Source organism: Podarcis raffonei, chromosome 9 (assembly GCF_027172205.1).
Source record: "Podarcis raffonei isolate rPodRaf1 chromosome 9, rPodRaf1.pri, whole genome shotgun sequence".
Lineage (NCBI taxonomy): Eukaryota > Metazoa > Chordata > Lepidosauria > Squamata > Lacertidae > Podarcis > Podarcis raffonei.
The window spans coordinates 37,559,451-37,578,365 of NC_070610.1; the positions used below are offsets into that span (position 1 = coordinate 37,559,451).

At 41.7% G+C, this 18,915-nt stretch overlaps 1 protein-coding gene across 2 annotated transcripts; it reads right to left on the reverse strand.

Moving 5' to 3' along the window:
* Positions 1-1,496: 1,496 nt before the first annotated feature.
* On the reverse strand, positions 1,497-17,899 carry TMA16 (translation machinery associated 16 homolog). 2 transcript variants are annotated; one of them, XM_053402938.1, is made up of 7 exons: positions 17,769-17,899; positions 11,328-11,440; positions 9,226-9,263; positions 7,234-7,318; positions 5,525-5,673; positions 2,073-2,115; positions 1,497-1,855 (listed from the first exon to the last, which is right to left on the reverse strand). In XM_053402938.1, the coding sequence occupies exons 1-7, from the start codon at positions 17,769-17,771 to the stop codon at positions 1,684-1,686; spliced, it is 603 nt and encodes a 200-aa protein (XP_053258913.1). In that variant the 5' UTR covers positions 17,772-17,899; the 3' UTR covers positions 1,497-1,683. The 2 variants fall into 2 exon arrangements, with proteins under 2 accessions (XP_053258913.1, XP_053258912.1); XM_053402937.1 differs by lacking the exon at positions 17,769-17,899 and adding an exon at positions 16,208-16,277.
* Positions 17,900-18,915: the final 1,016 nt, after the last annotated feature.

The following is an 18,915-nucleotide window of genomic DNA, read 5'->3' on the forward strand; positions in this document are numbered from 1 at the left end:
ACTCTGTATCAGGGGCGTTCCCCTATGGATTGTTCTATTAGCTTTACAAGCATAACTAAGCAGCCTACTGGTGCTATTGCCACAGCTGGAAAGCAGTCAATAGTTTGGTTCTAAAATGTGTACATCAGTACACAACTCCACCACCAAAATTAGCAGTCAAATTTTGAAACTTGCACTGCAATGCAATCTACGATGCAAATATTTTACTGTGTATTATTGTTGAGACCCAAAAGTTTTGTTACTTGTTTTACCCAGTTCTCTTTTGCAAAAGAGCTTAGATGCTTTTGTGGGTGACTTGTGTATTAAAAAGGTATTTGGGATGGGAAAGAAACTTAATATAAACTACTAATTGTTGTGGAACAAATTTGTATTTGTATTAAACAGATGCCTCTAGGGGTTACTTGTAAGTCATTTGCTTTTAAAGTGCAATCATATACGTTATGTTAATAATATGGACCGCCAACCCTTTCCGAGCCAATGGATGCATTTCAAATTTTGAGGAAATGATGTGGCAACTTGGGGCAGGGGTGTACGTGGCACAACACAACAAGGCTGCTAAATCTAAAGAGCAGAAAAAGATAACAAGGCCACAAAATGGTAAGAGACATCCCACCACGCACCACCTATGGAGAAAAGAACATTTCACCGCCCATCTCCTCTGCTCAAAATGGAAAAGAGGGAGGGTATCCAATCTTGACCTGTTTAAGGGGGCATGTTCAGTGCACAACAGGCCAAGCCAGCGCAAACAGGCACTGAGCAAGAGGGCCAAGTGGTCATACACTCTGGATTTTTGAGGGCACTGCAGGAGGTACTGGCACCCACAAATTCTGCACTGGTAAAACCTGAAAGCTGCCACTGCATGGTGACAATTTTATATAACAGTCTTATCCAGGAAGAAGGGAGGTAGGGTGGCAAGGAGACACCAGTTTTCAAGAACGCACCATATTAACATCATCCTCCTAACCCAAGCATGAGTGCTTAACCACTGACCCTCCAGATGTTGCAGAACCCCAACTCCCAACAGCCCCAGACAGCATGGCTGACTGGGATGCCAGGAGTTGGACTCGGACAACATTTGGACAGCCACAGATTAGCCATCCCTGCCCTAAACCTACTGAACAACACCCTGAAAGCACATGATAAAAATGGATCCATTTGGGCCAAAATAGACATTATGGCAGCAGAACCCCTTTTAGGAGTCAGGTTGCCACCAAATTCAAGCAAGGAGGAATGTAGCTAAATCAGAGTGCGAGCAGGCAGGAGTAAGGGGACTGAAATTGCCTCCTTGCCTCTATTTTACTTCCCAGCTTGATATACCCCAGCAGGTTTAATGACCGCTGAGCTCAGGTCTGAAAGGAAACCACTCCTCACCCTCCAGGAAAAAACCAGCTGGGAAGAACCTGTCAAAAGGAGTAGCTTTTTCACCCTTCCCTTCTCCTGCTGCTTTAAATAAATTCAGCATGGTCAGAGTACCCCGCATCTAGTTGCTACGTCTATGAACTTAAAATATTTTAATGTTTTTCAAAAGACAATGATGCAACATCATCTTATTACATCATGAATTGAAGGCTAAATTACAGTGCTGGTCATAATCAAGATAGCTGGGTCCTGCCACATTTACACTCAAAATGTGATTTAGTCTAGCTCTAACTGAACATTAAAATAGCAGCTTGGCAATTTGCTTCAACTGTCATTTCCCATACCAGCAAGCATTTGTTTCTCTGCATCCTTTGCTGCATCCAAGTCCATCTCAGCTTCAACTGTTGCCTTCTTAGTTAAACTGCTCAGAGCATCTTTACTGGATATCTTCCTCATTTTAATGTTTGGTAGCTTCTGCAAATCACCATCCCAGGTACTGTGAAGTAGGGAAAGGAGGGGAAATGACAGTAGTTTAGACCATGGAAACCACTGCTAATCAAACATTTCTACCAGTGAATTTAAGGTGGTCCGCCTTAAATTAAGGACTTGGGAGTGACCAAACTTTGTACTGACATGCAGACTGCCCCACACTGACATCCCCCCCACCCAGAACTGCTACAGCATGAGTGAGTTTAAATAAGAAAACAACTCACCTGAATGTTTTAAGGTGCTTAGAGTTCACAATGTCCGGGATCTCTGTTGGAAACAGAATAAAAACCAAGATCATCCAACCATTTCTAAATAGAAATTTTGATTTGAGACACTTTAAAAGGCTAGCTGAAGGACCCTCTACTTCTGCTTCTGATCGTACCTAGAAGAAAGTGAGAATTTCCACACTCTCCACCTTCAAAAAACAGAAAACAAATACTGGACTCTTGCCAAGAATTCTGTCTATGAACGAAATAATTATTAGGGAAAGCATCTTTAGCACCAACCTGTTAAGTACTACTGTACATCAGGGGAGGGTGCTTCTTTTGAGAGCTTTTTGAATTTGGCTAAACCTCAATGATCTTCGTGCATGTATCAGTGGTAATAATCATAATACCTCACTTCTGACTCCTTTGTCCAAGTTTACAGCTGTGGTTATATTACTGGTCACATACTAAATCTTACAGTATCTCCAAATGCACAGCACCAAAGATTATATAACATCTGTGCTCAGAGATTCTGAAACAAAAGAAAACCTTGCCAGATAGTGCACTTCAGCTACTGAATTCTCACCATTTTTCTACTGATTATACTACTTAGAAAGGTCAAGATCATAGCAACTCCAGATGTTTTAAGCTACAACTCCTCTTGGCCCCAGTCAGCCCCCTACCCACAATTTGGAGAACACCTGGTTGGGGAAGGCTGCACTGAAATGAAGTGGTAGCTGCTCTAGATGTCTCAAGGTCATGCCCCTAACAAAGAGCAAAAATAGAGCAAAAAACAAATTGTTTAAAAGAAAGCGACCATTAAAAGCAGGGCTGCAATTCAATTGAAGACACTTTAAATTGATCATATGAGTGTCAGTTGACTGATTAAATTTGCATAGGAGTGTTAGTTGGCTAATTAAATTTGTATATAATTAATAAACATTATTTCTGAAGCAAGAATACTCCCCCCCCTTCATTTTGGATGAAACAAGTATTACAGCAAGCATAGTCTTAGAAGAAGCATATCTCCTGTGTTTGACGCAAGGGAGAATGCTTCAAGGTGGTGCTTGCCGCATGGAGTTTCTAGAAACACTTGTGTTTAAAAATATGTTTTGAAAAATCCGATGCCCAATCAGGGACACCATTTTAGTTGATTGAAAGCTTTTAATCAAACCACTCCTAATCAGGTAAGTATATTTCTTTGTCAAATAGACTAGCTCATTTGAGAATCCACTGAAGAAAGACCCATAACAAGCGGGTGTCACAGCCTTTTTGCAATTTCAGGGAGCAGATTGGGGCAGAGTAGGGTAGTCATACTAGCAAATTGCTCATTCAACATAGGTGATCGTGAGAAAGGTAGAGCAGAAAAAAATTATCGGTGCAGAACGAACACTCTTGACATTGAGAGCATTAAAGCATTTGACTGCTGCATGAGATTATTCTGATGGACACTTTGACACTAAATATATATTGCAATGTTCTGACTGAATTAACACTAAACTGTCCATTGTCTAGTAGTTGATTCATACGGCCATTGTGTGTGTCAGGGGTGTAAGATTTTGGATTTATTTTGCAGATTACTGACATCACCATGCAGTTCCCCAAAATGGAGCTATTAACAGCCAAGAACAGAGTGCTTGAAAGCCCAAACTGCTCATGTACCATGCTGACGGGAACAGGAAGGGGGAAGATAAAATTTTCAGTAAAACCTACTAATTCCGTTTTGCCTTCAGGCAATGACACAGCACAGCAAAGGAAAGTGAAAAGAATGATGCATGGAAAGTAACATCAACCACGTGTTTGGGGGTTTGATATATTAAGGCAGGTATAGAAACTCAGGGAAGGTCACAGAATCTCTTTGGAAACCCCTGTCTCCAATTGCCAGAAAGCCTCTGATCTTTAGGCAACACCTGCTGATTTGCCTGGACAGCCCAGTTTGTTACTGTACTATTTTTAAAAAAACATATGCAGCTTGCTGAACAAACACTTGTGTTGTGTGAGCTGCCAGCACGCCACTCTCTCAACTGCAGTAGTGCTACTGCTCACCAGGACCAGGATGGGGTGTGACAGCAAGAGCAGAGCAGTAAAAGGTAAAGGACCCCCAGACGGCTAAGTCCAGTCAAAGGCGACTATGGGGTGCAGCGCTCATCTCGCTTCAGGCCGAGGGAGCCGGCGTTTGTCTGCAGGCAGCTTGTCATGTGGCCAACATGAGGGTCATGTGGCCAACACAGGTCATGTGGCAAACATGACAAAACTGCTTCTGGCGCAATGGAACCCTGTGACAGAAGCCAGAGCGCATAGCAGAGGAGTACCAGGTTGATGGCAGTAGCGACAGGAACAGATGTGTGGGCACTTGCAAGTCTTGCCACCAATCTTGTGATTTCCCTGCCCTCACTGCCATGCCCCAAACTGGCTCCAGGGCGTGGTTAGGAGGGCAGTGCGCCACCACGCACCATGACAACATAAAGTGAGACAGTTTGCTCATTGCTTAACACCTACAAATCTTGGAAGGACACATAAGCTTTCCTATTTTGCTGCTTATACAAGTCCAGATAGTCTTATTTTTCTCTTCCAAAAAGGGATGAGAAACTTTATCTTCGGCAAGAAAAGAATTAATTAAATCAAGCCTACATAAATTCTCTCTCATTAAGAGAAAGGAAACTGCAGGGTGGGGGGAGACTTCCTGGAGATGCCAAAGGTTTTAAAACTAAGTTACGCTACATGGTCTAAATGACTTCTTGATTTTAGACTGCAGGTTCTAATTACACTATCTGCTGCAACAATTTTCCTTAAATTGAAGCTCGGTACAGACATTGTGCCAACATCCACAGCAGGAGCATTAACAAGGAATGAACGATTGGAGGTTACCTTTAACAAGGAAAGGGTCACCAACAAATCACACTTTCTGAATATTGCTGAGGTGTATTTTTAGCTTGTATACAACATGCAACCTTTAAAATGAGTTTTCCTTCTGCTCCTTGAATAATACAGAGTTGCCTGTCTTGTGTCTGTCTGTTTACTCTGCATTTGGAAACCTTAAGATATTGTAACCAAATTTTGCACAGTGGGTCCTGAGATTGAAGGCAGGTTTTCATCTACGTTTAGATACAAATGGATGTCGTTTTTAATCAAGATGGCAGACTAACCCTCTCAAAACTGCACTGCCTTTTTTTGATTCCTAGGATTCCCAAACAACTCCAATATCTACTCACCAGCTTCCCCCCATGGAGATTCTAACCCACTATTGTGAAGGCCATGTGAGATACAACTGCACTGGGGAGGGGAGGGTGTCACACAGTAAATTAAAGGAAAATAATGCTAAGGAAACTGTTGCAGGTTATGGAAGGGGGTTGTGTCCAAAAGCAGAAATCCAGTGAACTACTGCCCTGTATAGAGTTCTGATTTGCCTGCAAGAAATTATTCATAAGAGATTCAGTTCTTAGCATGGCAAGGCAGTAACGCAGTCATACCTAGCCCATATCCTTCATACATCTGTCTTTCACGTTCCATAGTCTGTTTGATGGCTGTTTCTCTGGAACTGTGCTGTCTGCCCTGCCGTCCTTTAATACTGTTACGCAGTTCAATCTGCTCCAACTCATCACTGAAACGCTGCAAATAACTGTAACACAGTAAAAATGTCAATGAGGGGAAAGGTTTTCATCCTTCAAACGTTACACCCTTGCAGTTGCTCTACAAAGCCCCCAAGAAGCAGCTCTGACAGAGGTCTTAAGTACTGGCAGCTTTTTAACAACAACAACAACAACAACAACAACAACGCATTGTCTATACCAGGGTTTCCCAAACTTGGGTCTCCAGCTCTTTTCGAATTACAACTCCCATCATTCCTAGCGAGCAGGACCAGTGGTCAGGGATGATGGGACTGTAGTCCAAAAACAGCTGGAGAACCAAGTTTGGGAAACACTGGTCTATACCTATGATCTATATGCATCACAAGAGTGAAGAACCTCTGGCCTGTAGGACAGCTACAGCCTACAGGGCCTTCTGCTCCTAGCTCCAACTCCATGCAGCAATTAGGCTTGAAAAATGCCTTCCACTGGCACTGAAGTATTAACTGCTTGGGGGTGGGGGTGGCAGAAGGGGTTGCAGCCAGGCATGGAAGAAGTATTCTCCCATCCTCTGCAATCACCCTCCCTCTGGAAATCCCTGATGAAGCAATTAAGATTTTTTAAAGGACTTGCACTGGCTCCAATGGGAGGCTTCTTCAGGTGTCATTGCTGCAAAGGAAAGGAGTGGAGGAACAAGAGCAACTTGGTGTGGATGTGTGTGAGAATATGAATGAATGAATGAATGTGTGCTGTGTGAGAGACTTGGGGTTGCCCCATTCACTTTTGGCCCCACTCACAGCTGCCATGTAGCTCCTGAAAGGTCAGCCACAGGGGAGTGACGCCCTCCATCTGAAAAGCATTCCCCACCCATGATTTCGCATGACCGAGCAGGAGAAAGCTATGAAAGGAACAAAGTGGCAGGGTGAAACCACTATGCTAGCTTCCCAGAAGGTAGAAATAAAATTGGAGAGTATAGGGCTATTCATGCTTCCAGGATAGTACCATACACACCCACACTAAAGCCTGCTGTAGGAAGAGCAAGGTTGCTGTCTTCTCACCTCTTCCTCTTGATAAGCAACTGAGACCCACTAGCTGGGAAATTGTCCCAGCTCCTCCACCCCACCCAGTAAGCAGCTTTTGGAATGGGAAAACAGACCTGTGTCACCTCTTTTGAACACATTTTCACCAACCATATTGATTATAACATCAATTCATTAAGTACTAGATTGCTTATGTTGCTTTCACTTGCTTCCCCTATCTCCTGGCTTCAAACAACTTAAATAAAAAACAAGGTCAAGTATTTCACAGCTACTTGTAAATAGGTGCAAAATAATTCTGCACAACTGAAATAAAATGATTCTGGAACATTAATGAGCTAAGGATTACTAATTATTAGAGTTACTTTTTTAGCCATGTAATACTTAAGTCTTCTGCAAAGTCATGAAAACTGAGTGCACATAAAATGTTGAAATAAGACAAGAGTTGGTGAACATCAAGGGGGAAATAATGGCAAAGGAAAGGCATCCCATGCATGTAAACACCAGCTGGGAGAAGGCACCAGCCTTGCTGCCACCAAAACAGGCCTTCTGTTTCCTTGTGTGCTGCAAACTTACTTTTCTGTTAGTTCACAGGCTTCTTTTTTTGTGTACTCCACTTTGTCGGGATCAAGGTGACTTTGAAACCAAAGCAATTTTTCCCCTATAACAGAAAAAAAAGGGTTCATGAGCTTACTACACCTGTTATATAACACAGGTGAAGTAAAAGCCTTCCACTGTTTCTGGAACAAATCAGAGATAAATATTTTAAGGGACAGTTAGCTAAACGATGAGAACTTGTTCCACAGAGTTGTATGGGATCCAAGAGTGAAGTCTCGGCTCCCGGACAGGCCCCTGCTGCCAACTCCCATGCAGTGGCTGTTAGAAGACAAAAGGTGGTCAAGAGCAATGCATTTCCTAGAAGTCAGAAGAATGTCCAAGAGGCATGATGGGTTATGGCAATCTTTTGTCACTTATTTTATCTGCCAAGGACAGTTTTTAATTCAGCTCAAGGATATCTGCTATAAACCCCCAAATGCAAACAAGGTACGTGCAACATATATTACAGGAAGAGACGAATATGAGTTCAGACACTTTACACATGGAGTAGGTTCACACATCTGTCCTGCTGCTTACTTTTCTCTAAGCAACTGCTCTTAAACATTCTCAAACAGACCAACTGCATAAAGTAACATAACATGTGACAATATAAATGGATACACCCAGAGGGATTTTTAGTAGTAGCTGCAACATTAAAAAAAAAAAATCATATTTGTGCCACCTGATTGTGTGACTCCAGTTGAGTTCCTTGTCTTGATTGAAAAAAGTATGAGCATGTTCAGGATTGATGGCGTGGAGAAAGCAACCAGCAGGATGCATGTGGCAAGTGCACTGTAGCTTTCCCGTCTTATGGATGCCATAGGGGTTTTACCCATCCAAAGGCTAGGTCTCCCAAAATACAATGAGACATCTGAACATCCTACAGTTCCACAGTGCACTAAGATGCCTAGGAAGATGGAGAACTTTTAATGTTTTCAGCAGAGGACTAGGTGGCCACTTATGAGAATCAACTAGATATGCTGTGAACAGGACATAGATTACCTTTATCAAATGTTTATCCAAGCTATACTTTACAAAATGGGAAAGTGTCAAGGACCACTCTTCTTAAGATTTTGTAGTTACCTGTTTTTAGATAGGAGCAGAGAAGCAGCACAGCCAAGACTGACTTCCTGCACAAATGTGACAGTGATGTTCCTAACTAAAACTTCAATATGCAGGAGCCGTGTCTGCTGTTAATGCTAACAGTGAACAGATAAAACTGCACCATCAGACAATTTAGTCCAGCCAGCCTAACACTGCTTGCCAGGATATGCCATAACTCTTCCTATGTTGAAGGAGGCTCTTCCCTACCCTTCTACCCAACATCCTTTGTGGGGAAGGAAGGAACTTGGAACCTTCTGCATATAAAGCTTATGTTCAACCACTGAGCTGCAACCTTTTCCCATTCTCTCCCTGAAGGAGAAGAGGAGCCAGGCAAGGTATTTGCTAGTTAAGCATCTTGGCAATGTGATGCGGAAAACTAAGTTAGTCCACTTGCTTGTAAAAGGCAAAAAAGTTTAGATGCACTAAGTGTGAGTAATGGCAAATCAGAACTTTAGAAATGCTGATGTTTGTTTGTTTTTTTAAAAAATCACACAACAAAGTTTCCAAGATGCACACGTTAAATCCAAAGCAAAAAGCTGATACCTTTAGCCACATGTGGCCAAATTCTATTTGCAATTCTATTCTGAAGGATGCCAAAATGCCCACTGCAGCTCCACAAGGAAGCAGTAATAGAAATGTCTGCAAGTGCTTCAAAGAATAGACATCAAAGGAAGCAAGTATCCTAGTAGCAGTGACTTCACCAGCTTTCATGAAGCCAAGCTGAGAGCATTGTCATTCTAAAGGTATAGAGCATGTTGCCTTATGTAGGCTGCCCTTTTTCCAGAAAGGCTTAAAGGCTTAAGGCATGCTACAAAACTTAATTCTGCTGAACTTGGAGCCTAAAAATAAAATAGTTTTTACACTCACCCACAACGCTGAGACGATAGGCCTTTTCATTTTTCAACCTGCAAAAGGATAGCTCCAATTTAATTATTCCCTATATAAAGAACTTATCTCTCTCACATACGCAAACACACACATAGCGGGGTGGAAGACAGAATGGTAAGATTAAATTTCTCACATTCATGAGAAGGAGGCAGAGTTTTACAGTGGTTTCACTCCTGATTGTGGGGTCAGTACCAAAGAGCATTATTGGGTCACTGTGGCTCAGCCCCCTGCAGGATGCCATAGGGCACAAATCTGTCCCCAGTGCTATTCAAAATCTATATGAAACCACTGGGGGCAGTTAACAGGAGATTAGGATCAGTATACTGATGATACCCAGCTCTATTTTCTCTTGTAATAGCTGATACAGGCGAGGCCATGCCTGAATGCAGTTATAAAAATAAAGTTAGTCATCCATACTATGACTAAGTTTACTAGCATTGCTATTCCACATATTCAGATTGTGGCAGATCTTCAGAGAAGCTGCTAGTGGGAGTTCTTGAGGGGAGGCATAGCTGTAAGTAGATGAGGAATGAAGTAAATATTGGGGGTGAGAAAGGAAGAAAAATTATGCATCATTTGCTAGAGTCTCCAGAAAGTCCTCTTCTGTCAGTTCAATATTTTCCCTTGAAGTATTTTTGCTCTTTTATAATCTTTTATTTCAATAGGTGAGCAATATATATTTACAATAGAAATAGCATTACACGCCTACAAATGCCATAAATACTTTCCCATATAATAGTCAACGGAAGCAAAACATCATTACTCAGGAAGACAACCTTTGAAAGAGCATCCTATATGTAAAAAGCTCTGCATGTCAACATGAAGGCGTATATTTCTAGGATATAAATACAGTTAGAATCTCAGTTGACATATTACTTCTTGTGAAATACAGGAATGTCCTGGCACTTTAAAATATGTGCATGATCCATGATTCACTGGCAATATAGATGCTATTCTAAGAGTCCGCCTGTATATTAAAACTATGTAAAAGAAAAGCGTGCTTTTTTAAGGTCACAAAATGTTAAAGATTATGAAAAAGTAGTGCAAATGGGTTCCTTATACCTTCTTCTCTCTGTGTACCATCACCTTTCCGACCCCCCTCTCACACACACACCAGACCTGTATAAGGCTTTTATCGGCTGTAACCCTGATCCATACAGCTGTAAAACAGGACAGAAGCCACTGTGATTGTCTCTGGTATTGCTGACTTTGACTGATGTACTAGCTTCTCCTCTTCTACCTCCTTTCCTGGGATCTAGTGAGCCCATTTCACCCAGAGCAGGTACTGTGTAGAAGCTCAGTCAACCTGCATTTGCAGACCTTTAGAAGATGCACCTTCACAGCACTCGCTCCATGAAAAATGCAACCTCTCACTTCCCCCACCCCTTTCACATACATGCACACAGGTAAGTCAAGAATGTGCAACCCAAGAAAGCGCTGCTTTTCTGGAGCAGGATCAAGTGAACGTCTACACCACCTGTCCAATGTCTCCCAATTCTCCACTCCAACTGCATTTGCCTACCCTGTATCTGAAGCCACTCCTGAAAATTCCCTGACCTACAGCGAAAGGGGGCAAAAAGATCCCTGCATCGCAGAGGCTTGAACTAGATGACCGTCATGGTCCCTTCCAACTCTACAATTCTGTTCCTTCAAAAACCACATGAGAAATGTCAAGTGTTATAAAACTGAATCATGAGCAATGGTAAGATCTTATGACAGTAGCTTTTGTTGATGTAGACATCAGAAAACGGTTATGCTGGAGAATATTTGTGCAGTGGTTACATGGTCAAGATGCAACAGGTTGAGAGGAAGGCCTTTCAGTAGCTTGATGTATTCCATCACAGCCTCTAATGTGTCAGCAATCCTGTGAGATCACAGGCGAAAGTGTTTATGGCCTTAGTGGTAATTGGCTGTCAGGGAGCTGCTATCTACCTGTAAATTCATCTTATTGTTAACCCACTTTAAGAGAAGCTTTGCAAACTCAGTTATTTCTTGACATTTCTAGGGCAAGAAAAATCTCTAAAGAACCCAGCAGGTCAGTATTTCTCTTCCCTGCCTCTGAAGAGTACAAAGGGACTCACTTTTCCTTTCTTTCTTGTTTGTGTGCTTCTTTTGTAAGCTGAGCAGCTTTTCTGCTGTAGGGATGGATGACTTTCTTCTCCTGTGCTCCCCTTTTGCCCTTTGCTGCTTTAGGCTGAAAAAAAGAATCAGAATAAAGACACAGTAAGAATTTTGAGAAGTATTTTCCTTCAAAGGCTTCTTGGGAGTTATTGCATGCGGGTGAAAGGCAGCTCAGAAGCAGCAGGACCTGATGAAAAATAAACAGTCAAACCTTAAATTCAAGACAGATTATGTCACTTAAAACATTCTATTTACCAAAGTAAGGGTTTAAAATGAGAGATTTTAATAGACTCAATGTATTTAACTACATATTGATGAAATACAAACACACCCAGCTAAAACAATAAAGCTATTATCTGAGATAAAGAAAATTTACATACCAATAATAATTTCTAAATGCACAGCTGATAAGACTTATTCCCGACACCCCACTGCTAACAGACTGGATCCTGAGCACTGCTGTCATCACGTGGCAGCAATGGACTTGATCTAGGCCTTTGCTTTACCAGCCTGGGAACTGGCACAGTTAAGGACCAATTCTTCTTCCCTTCCCACCCCCAGCAAATTTCACCCTGGCTGGTATGTGCAATGGGATTGTGGGGGTGCTACTGGCTACACGGGACGCGGGTGGCGCTGTGGGTAAAAGCCTCAGCACCTAGGGCTTGCCGATCGAAAGGTCGGCGGTTCGAATCCCCGCGGCGGGGTGCGCTCCTGCTGCTCGGTCCCAGCGCCTGCCAACCTAGCAGTTCGAAAGCACCCCCGGGTGCAAGTAGATAAATAGGGACCGCTTACTGGCGGGAAGGTAAACGGCGTTCCGTGTGCTGCGCTGGCTCGCCAGATGCAGCTTGTCACGCTGGCCACGTGACCCGGAAGTGTCTTCGGACAGCGCTGGCCCCCGGCCTATAGAGTGAGATGGGCGCACAACCCTAGAGTCTGTCAAGACTGGCCCGTACGGGCAGGGGTACCTTTACCTTTACCTACTGGCTACACAGCTCCTGTTGCAGTCTACCTTTTGAAATGTTAGTGATAATAATCAATACATCCAGCGCCCTTGATGTGTGTTGGTGACAGTGTTATTCAGTTTGTAGGATTGATGCCAAAACTAGGTTTACAATAATGAGAACATACTAACAAATATTAGAAGGAGCACTAAAAACAACCAAGGGGAGAATTATGAACAGGATCACAGGATGAAATGGTTAAATCAGCTATGATTAAATGGGCGCAGGACATAGGTCATAACATTATGTTTGCTGACTGGGAGCAGTTGTGGACCACCGGTATGAAGTTTACGGCATGCATTGCCTTAAAGGAAAATATTATGAAAATGATTTACAGGTGGTACATGACCCCAGTTAAGCTTGCAAAAATTTATCACCTGCCTGACAACAAGTGTTGGAAATGTAAAGAAGCTGAGGGAACATTCTTTCACCTTTGGTGGACATGCCCAAGGGTTAAGGCTTACTGGGAAATGATATATAATGAACTGAAGAAGGTACTTAAATTTACCTTTACCAAGAAACCAGAGGCCTTCCTTTTGGGCATAGTTGGCCAACGGGTGCCAAAGAAAGACAGAACATTTTTTATGTATGCAACAACAGCAGCAAGAATACTTCTCGCCAAGTATTGGAAGACACAAGATCTACCCACCGTGGAAGAATGGCAGATGCAAGTGATTGACTACATGGAGATGGCTGAAATGACTGGCAGAATCCGGGACCAGGGAGAAGAATTGATGGAACAGGACTGGAAAAAGTTTAAGGACTATTTACAAAAATATTGCAAAATGTTTGAGTGTTAACATGATGTGGGAAGTGAAGGTAACAGGGCATGTGGGATTTGGTTAAATGTGAATGAAAAGTAGATTTTCAAAAAGGAGAAGGGGGTTATGAACAGAATAAAATTATGTCTTAGTATATAAGATGAGGAATGGGCTAAGATAATGAAAACTTGGGACATAATAATTAGAAAAACATAATTTGTAAGCATGGTTTGAAGATGGGTTTGAATTTGCTGAATCAGATTGGAATAAAGAGGAACACAAAAAAGGGAGATGTGAGGAGGTCAGGACAGAGGGATAAGGAATTTTGTAATTGTTTAAGGTGGATTTTTCTTTTTTCTATTTTTCTTTTTTTGTTATATATTTTTGTTTTTTTATTTTTCTGTGGGTTTTAATTAATGGAATGATCTATGTGAAATGATGAATTCTTTGTTTTGTAAAACTTTAATAAACATTTATTTAAAAAAAAAAAGAATTATGAACAGGATCTATATAAGGCACTTGGTAATTAATCTCAAACAACCACTATGGATGTTCAGTTTTTACATCTGCATTAAATGTGTTGTTGTCCTCCAACTCCACAAACACTTATAGTACATCAGCTTTCTGAATCCCAGGACTCTTAGCTGTGAACCAGGAAACAGCAATGAGATGCACTGGTGGCCTTACTATCTGCATAGTGTCTAGCAGGTGAATGGTATTCTAATCACCGAGGGGGGGGGGAGAGAGATAGAGAGATGAAAAAGGTACATACTAGGATAATCAAAAGAATCCAAGAGTAGATGCATTCAACACACAAGAAAGGCTATGGTGTTTGAGCTTTTTAGAGGGAAGAAAAAGATGACCAAATAGAGACATCGACAAGGTGCACACAATTATTATGGGTAGAATAGAACAAGGTGGGGAACTTACCCTATCACTCATATACCATATGTGACAGCTAGCTGGGGCTATCTGCTCTGTTGCACAGGTGATCCAGCCATGTCTTTACCTGCCCCACAGCTAAGATTACTTATGAAATCAGGAGTAGGGCATGTGGGCATGGTTTGTGGAAAACTATCACACTGCCAAATTTAGCCTGTGAGCCAGAGTCACCTGTTGTAGAGAAAATTGAGGTTTTTTTCCCTCCCTCTTCCTTAAGACTAGAACTTGGGGGTCACTCTGTGAAATTGATTGTCAGAAGATTAAGAATAGATAAAATATACTTTTTGTTGCAGAGAACCAATGACAACTGCATGTCTAGTACATATGAAAATTCTGTATAACTTCTAGGACCCATTTCCCTCTCCCTCAGTTTTCCTCAGTACACTGGTGACAATAAAAACAGCACGTGAAGTCTTGGTGTCTATCCACAAATACAATGGGCAAAGCAAATTCAGCATACTGTTATCCTGCCAGCTACTCTAGAATAGAAGGCGCTATAACTAAAATAAGATGAAAAATATTGAATTGATAAAAAGTTTTTTCCCCTAAAAAGAGAGATAAAGATGAGTAGCTAGAATAGAATGAAAACCTACCACTATGAAGAAAGAAAAAATACACTGAATGGGCTACAAACCAATTACAAACATCAAAAGTTTATTTCTGGATTTATAGTAAAGTATATCTTGTATTTGTCTCCTGCAGGGAGAGGCAACCAGTAGCCTTCCAGATGTTGTTGAACTTCAGCTCCCATCATTCCTAGCTAACATGGCTGAGTCAGAGATGATGGGAGTTCAACAACATTCTTGGTATGAAAAGAGAAGAAAGCCAAAGACAAAACTGCACACCCTATATTAGCAACTTCATTAACAAATGTAACAGTTGCTTAATTGTTCTATTTAAATGTATTTCTGTAAAATCAGGTACGATTTTAGTTAAAGGGTGTATTTTCCTAAGGTCCATTATGAGAATTGGAATAGCAACATTTTATGTATTCATACCGCAGAAGGGTACCATAAAGGCTGCATTATCCTGAAGCGATTTTTAAAGTCAGAAACATTACAATACACTCATATTCAGCTATCAAACTGGATGTGTAGGGTGGGGGTTATATAACTGAATGTTAACACATATAAAACCCGAATATCTTGGAGAAGGCTACACTTGGACCCTTCTACCTATATGCTGTCTTTCCACAAGAATTGTTCTGTTAATTATGTAGGATGGCTCCAATATAATTTAACCTCAAGTGTATTCTTTGACACAATCTCCCTATTATTTCCCAAACTCAATTCAAGATTAAAGGTTTGAGTAAACAGCCCTTCGTGCTTTCTCTCTTATATTCTGTGTCAATCACCAAGAGTTCTAAATCACACTATTATTCTATGTACAACAAACTTTCTCAAAGTCTTGTGTAATGAAAAGCACATTTCCACCTTGGCAGGCTTAGTTTAAGAAGGGGGTAATCATTTTCCAAACACAGTGTTCCATCACATTTTTTATTTTACTGCCAGCCAACTCACACAGTTGGGGGACATCCAGAACTAAAATAAAAATGTGTTTCCTCTGCAGCAAATTATGATAAGAGGTTGCACAGATGGTGTGTTTTTCCTTTTGTATTCAGTACAGTATTACTGGGGACATTTTTGAAGAGGGTGACAATCAAAAATAGAAGTATTGCACAATGTAATGCTATGCATCTCTTTTCAATAGTATGCCCTACTGAGTTCAATGGGGCTTACTTCCAGGTAAACAGGCACAGGACTACAGCCTTAATTTTCTCTGAAGCATTTCAAATCAGATTTTATATTTTTCCATATGAAGCCAAAACATTTCACCTCCTCTTCTGAATTTCTTGTGATGATGAAAAGTATTCAAAAGCAGTTATTCATGCACTTATGCTGCCCAATAATATGTTTTGCAGAAATCTCACTAAGTTTAATGGATAGAATTTTAGTCTTAGACTGAAGCACTAAGCATATTTACTCAGAAAAGATCCATGAACATAACATCAATGAGACTTATTTCCAAGTAAAGGCTATGGGTGGTTACAGAATGAGTAGCATCACCACACTATTCCATACTGCAGAAACTAAGAGACTGACCTACAAATCAGAAGTCAGGAAATTTGGATCTCACCTCTGTCATAAACTCACTAGGTGGCCTGAGGCAAGACACTCTCAAACTCGATCCCACCCCATCTGCAAAATGGGGGATAATTATATTGACTTACCATGCAACATTATTGTAAGAACTACAATTACACAATACAAGTGAAGTGCTTTGGGTACTTTAAAGTGCTACAAAATTAGTATTGCTTATTATTGTTCATTTTTATTGTTCATATTAATTATTATTATTATTCATTACCAAAATAATATAATGATTCAGTTAACAAAACATTTCCACATAACATGTAAAAGAAGAATGGTCACAAAGATGTACTTGGAAGTTTGAGGGGGAAACCTGTTGAAATCTAAGGCAGGACTTCCTAAAAACATCTCAAGGACTCAAAGAGAGACTTCACTGCCCCCTATAGGTTCTTCATCTTCCCTAAAACTAGCAGAAAATAATTGTGCAAGAGAGTAAAAATATTAATTATACAGTGCAGAGAATAACCTTTTCTTGTAGCATCTGAGCACAGATGCTACCAATAACTTGCCTAATACCATAGATTATCTAGGAACAAATGCTGCAAACACCTGATATAGGCTGGCTGTTAGCTAGCAGTGAATAACCACAAGTGATTAAACATGTGCTCATACACAAGCAATAATACAGACAACCATTTACTATATGCAGTACTTTTCTACAATATATGGCAGCCAGGTTGGCTGTAGCATCTTTCTTTCTTACGTACTTACTTATTTATCCATGCCTCCATCCTTTCCCCTCTTCCCTCCCTACCCCCTTTTCCACTGCGTGTTCTGTGTTTTAAGATTGTAAAACCTGTAGTCAGGGACTGCCTTGTTTCAATTGATGGCCAACGTAAGCCATTCTGGGAGCCTCTTTGACTGAAGAGCAGGGAACAAATGTTCTCCATAAACATTAAATAACCATCATCGACAGGACACAGCCAGTTACTAACTTACTATGCACAAGCAGGTGTGAATGGGTGGGGGGACGGAACGTTGTTAACCGTTTGCAATGTAGTTTCCAGGCACGTCTGCTTAGAAATGAGTCACACTGAATTCACAGTAGGACTCAAGTCCTGATGATGATGATGATGATGATGATGATGATTTATTGAATTTGTATACCGCCCTATACCCAGAGGTCTTAGAGCGGTTCACAGAACAAAATCAATATATATGTGTGTGTGTGTTTGTGTGTGTGTATATATATATATATACATAATATATATATATATAATATCTACACACACATATATACATACACACACATATATATATACACACACATATATATACCAATAATCCCCCCCCCCCAGATGGTAGCAGTTGCAATCCAACAGCATTTGCGGCCTGCTGCAGTGGCCGCAGCAGTTCAGGGGCCCCTTAAAGGACAGAAAACCTATTTTTGGCCAGAGCATTCGTGGGTTGCAGCCACTGGAAACGAGCCGGAACAGGCCTGTCTCTCTCGCACGGCCTTTGATGCGACTACCGCGCTCGATAAAGGGCCGCCTACATTCCCCCTCGCCTCCGCTCTTTCCGAAGCCCAATCGCCTTCCCGAGCTCACCATATTCGCGGAGGAAGAAACCAAGCAGAGCTTCCCGGCACGCTCGGCGTGCGCCTCAGAGTGGGGGAAAGAGTCCGTCGCTGTAAACCACCCGGCTAGACCCTGCGGCCCACGAGCGCTCGGTTCCGCTTCCTACCTCCAATTAACAGCAGCCTCCCGGTGATTCGCCGCTGGCTGCGTCACTCCTGCTTCCGAGCTGTGATTGGAGGGAGCGGGTGTTGCTCAACCGTCAAGAAGAGCGAAAGTACCCGCCCGCTTGTTCAGTCTTCTTTTAGCTGCGTGCGCGTCGAAAAAGCGCAAAATCCGCGAGTTCCGTGTGTGCGATTTGCCCCTTATGAGCGTTTACAGTAGCTCCTTTAGCGATCAAAAGGATCCTTTAGAAAGAGAGCTATTCAGTTCTAGGTCTGTTTTTAAATTAGCTCTCTGGTGAGTTTTATTCACAACAGCGCCTGCATGCACAGAACTTTAAAGCACATTGAGAGCGGACACACGAATCCTGGAAACAAGTTTATCCCTGCTCACAAAACTGCAGTTCCCAGCATCCTTCACAAACTGTAGCTCCCGTGCTTTTGGCAAGTGGTGTTTTGAATGTGCTTTAAAAGTGTGGTGCGTATTCCATCAACCACTAATTTTGTCCCCCACCCCCCAAGATCATGAACTTCTGTTTTGAATTCAAGGAATGAGTCCTTTTCAGAGAAAAAGGCAGGGCATAAAGAAATCGTAATAATAATATTCCTACTTAGAAGCGGCCACCTACCACAAGGTTGCAGGAGGCTGAATGGTTGTTGCTGTTCTTTTAACTTACTTGATTATTCAGTTTAGCCCCACATTTCCTCCAGGGTGCTAGTGGTCTTATTAAAAAGAAATAGCAGTTCCCATTGATAAAGTAAATTGGGCCAGGGCACTTGAATCAGCTAGCAAAACAAGCATCCCAAATGAACCGTCGTTTATTTGTATGCCATCTTTCCACAGCAAATTATGGACAAGTTGGCTCACAACATTAAAAGGTCTTCACAAGTCCAAAATGGTTTTTCTGGAGGGTCCTACAACTCTCGGGAGCACATAGGTAGTTAGAAACAGGGGTGGCACCCCCATTTCACCACCATAGTGAAATGGGAAGTGTTGCCACTGCCTCCGCTCCCATCAC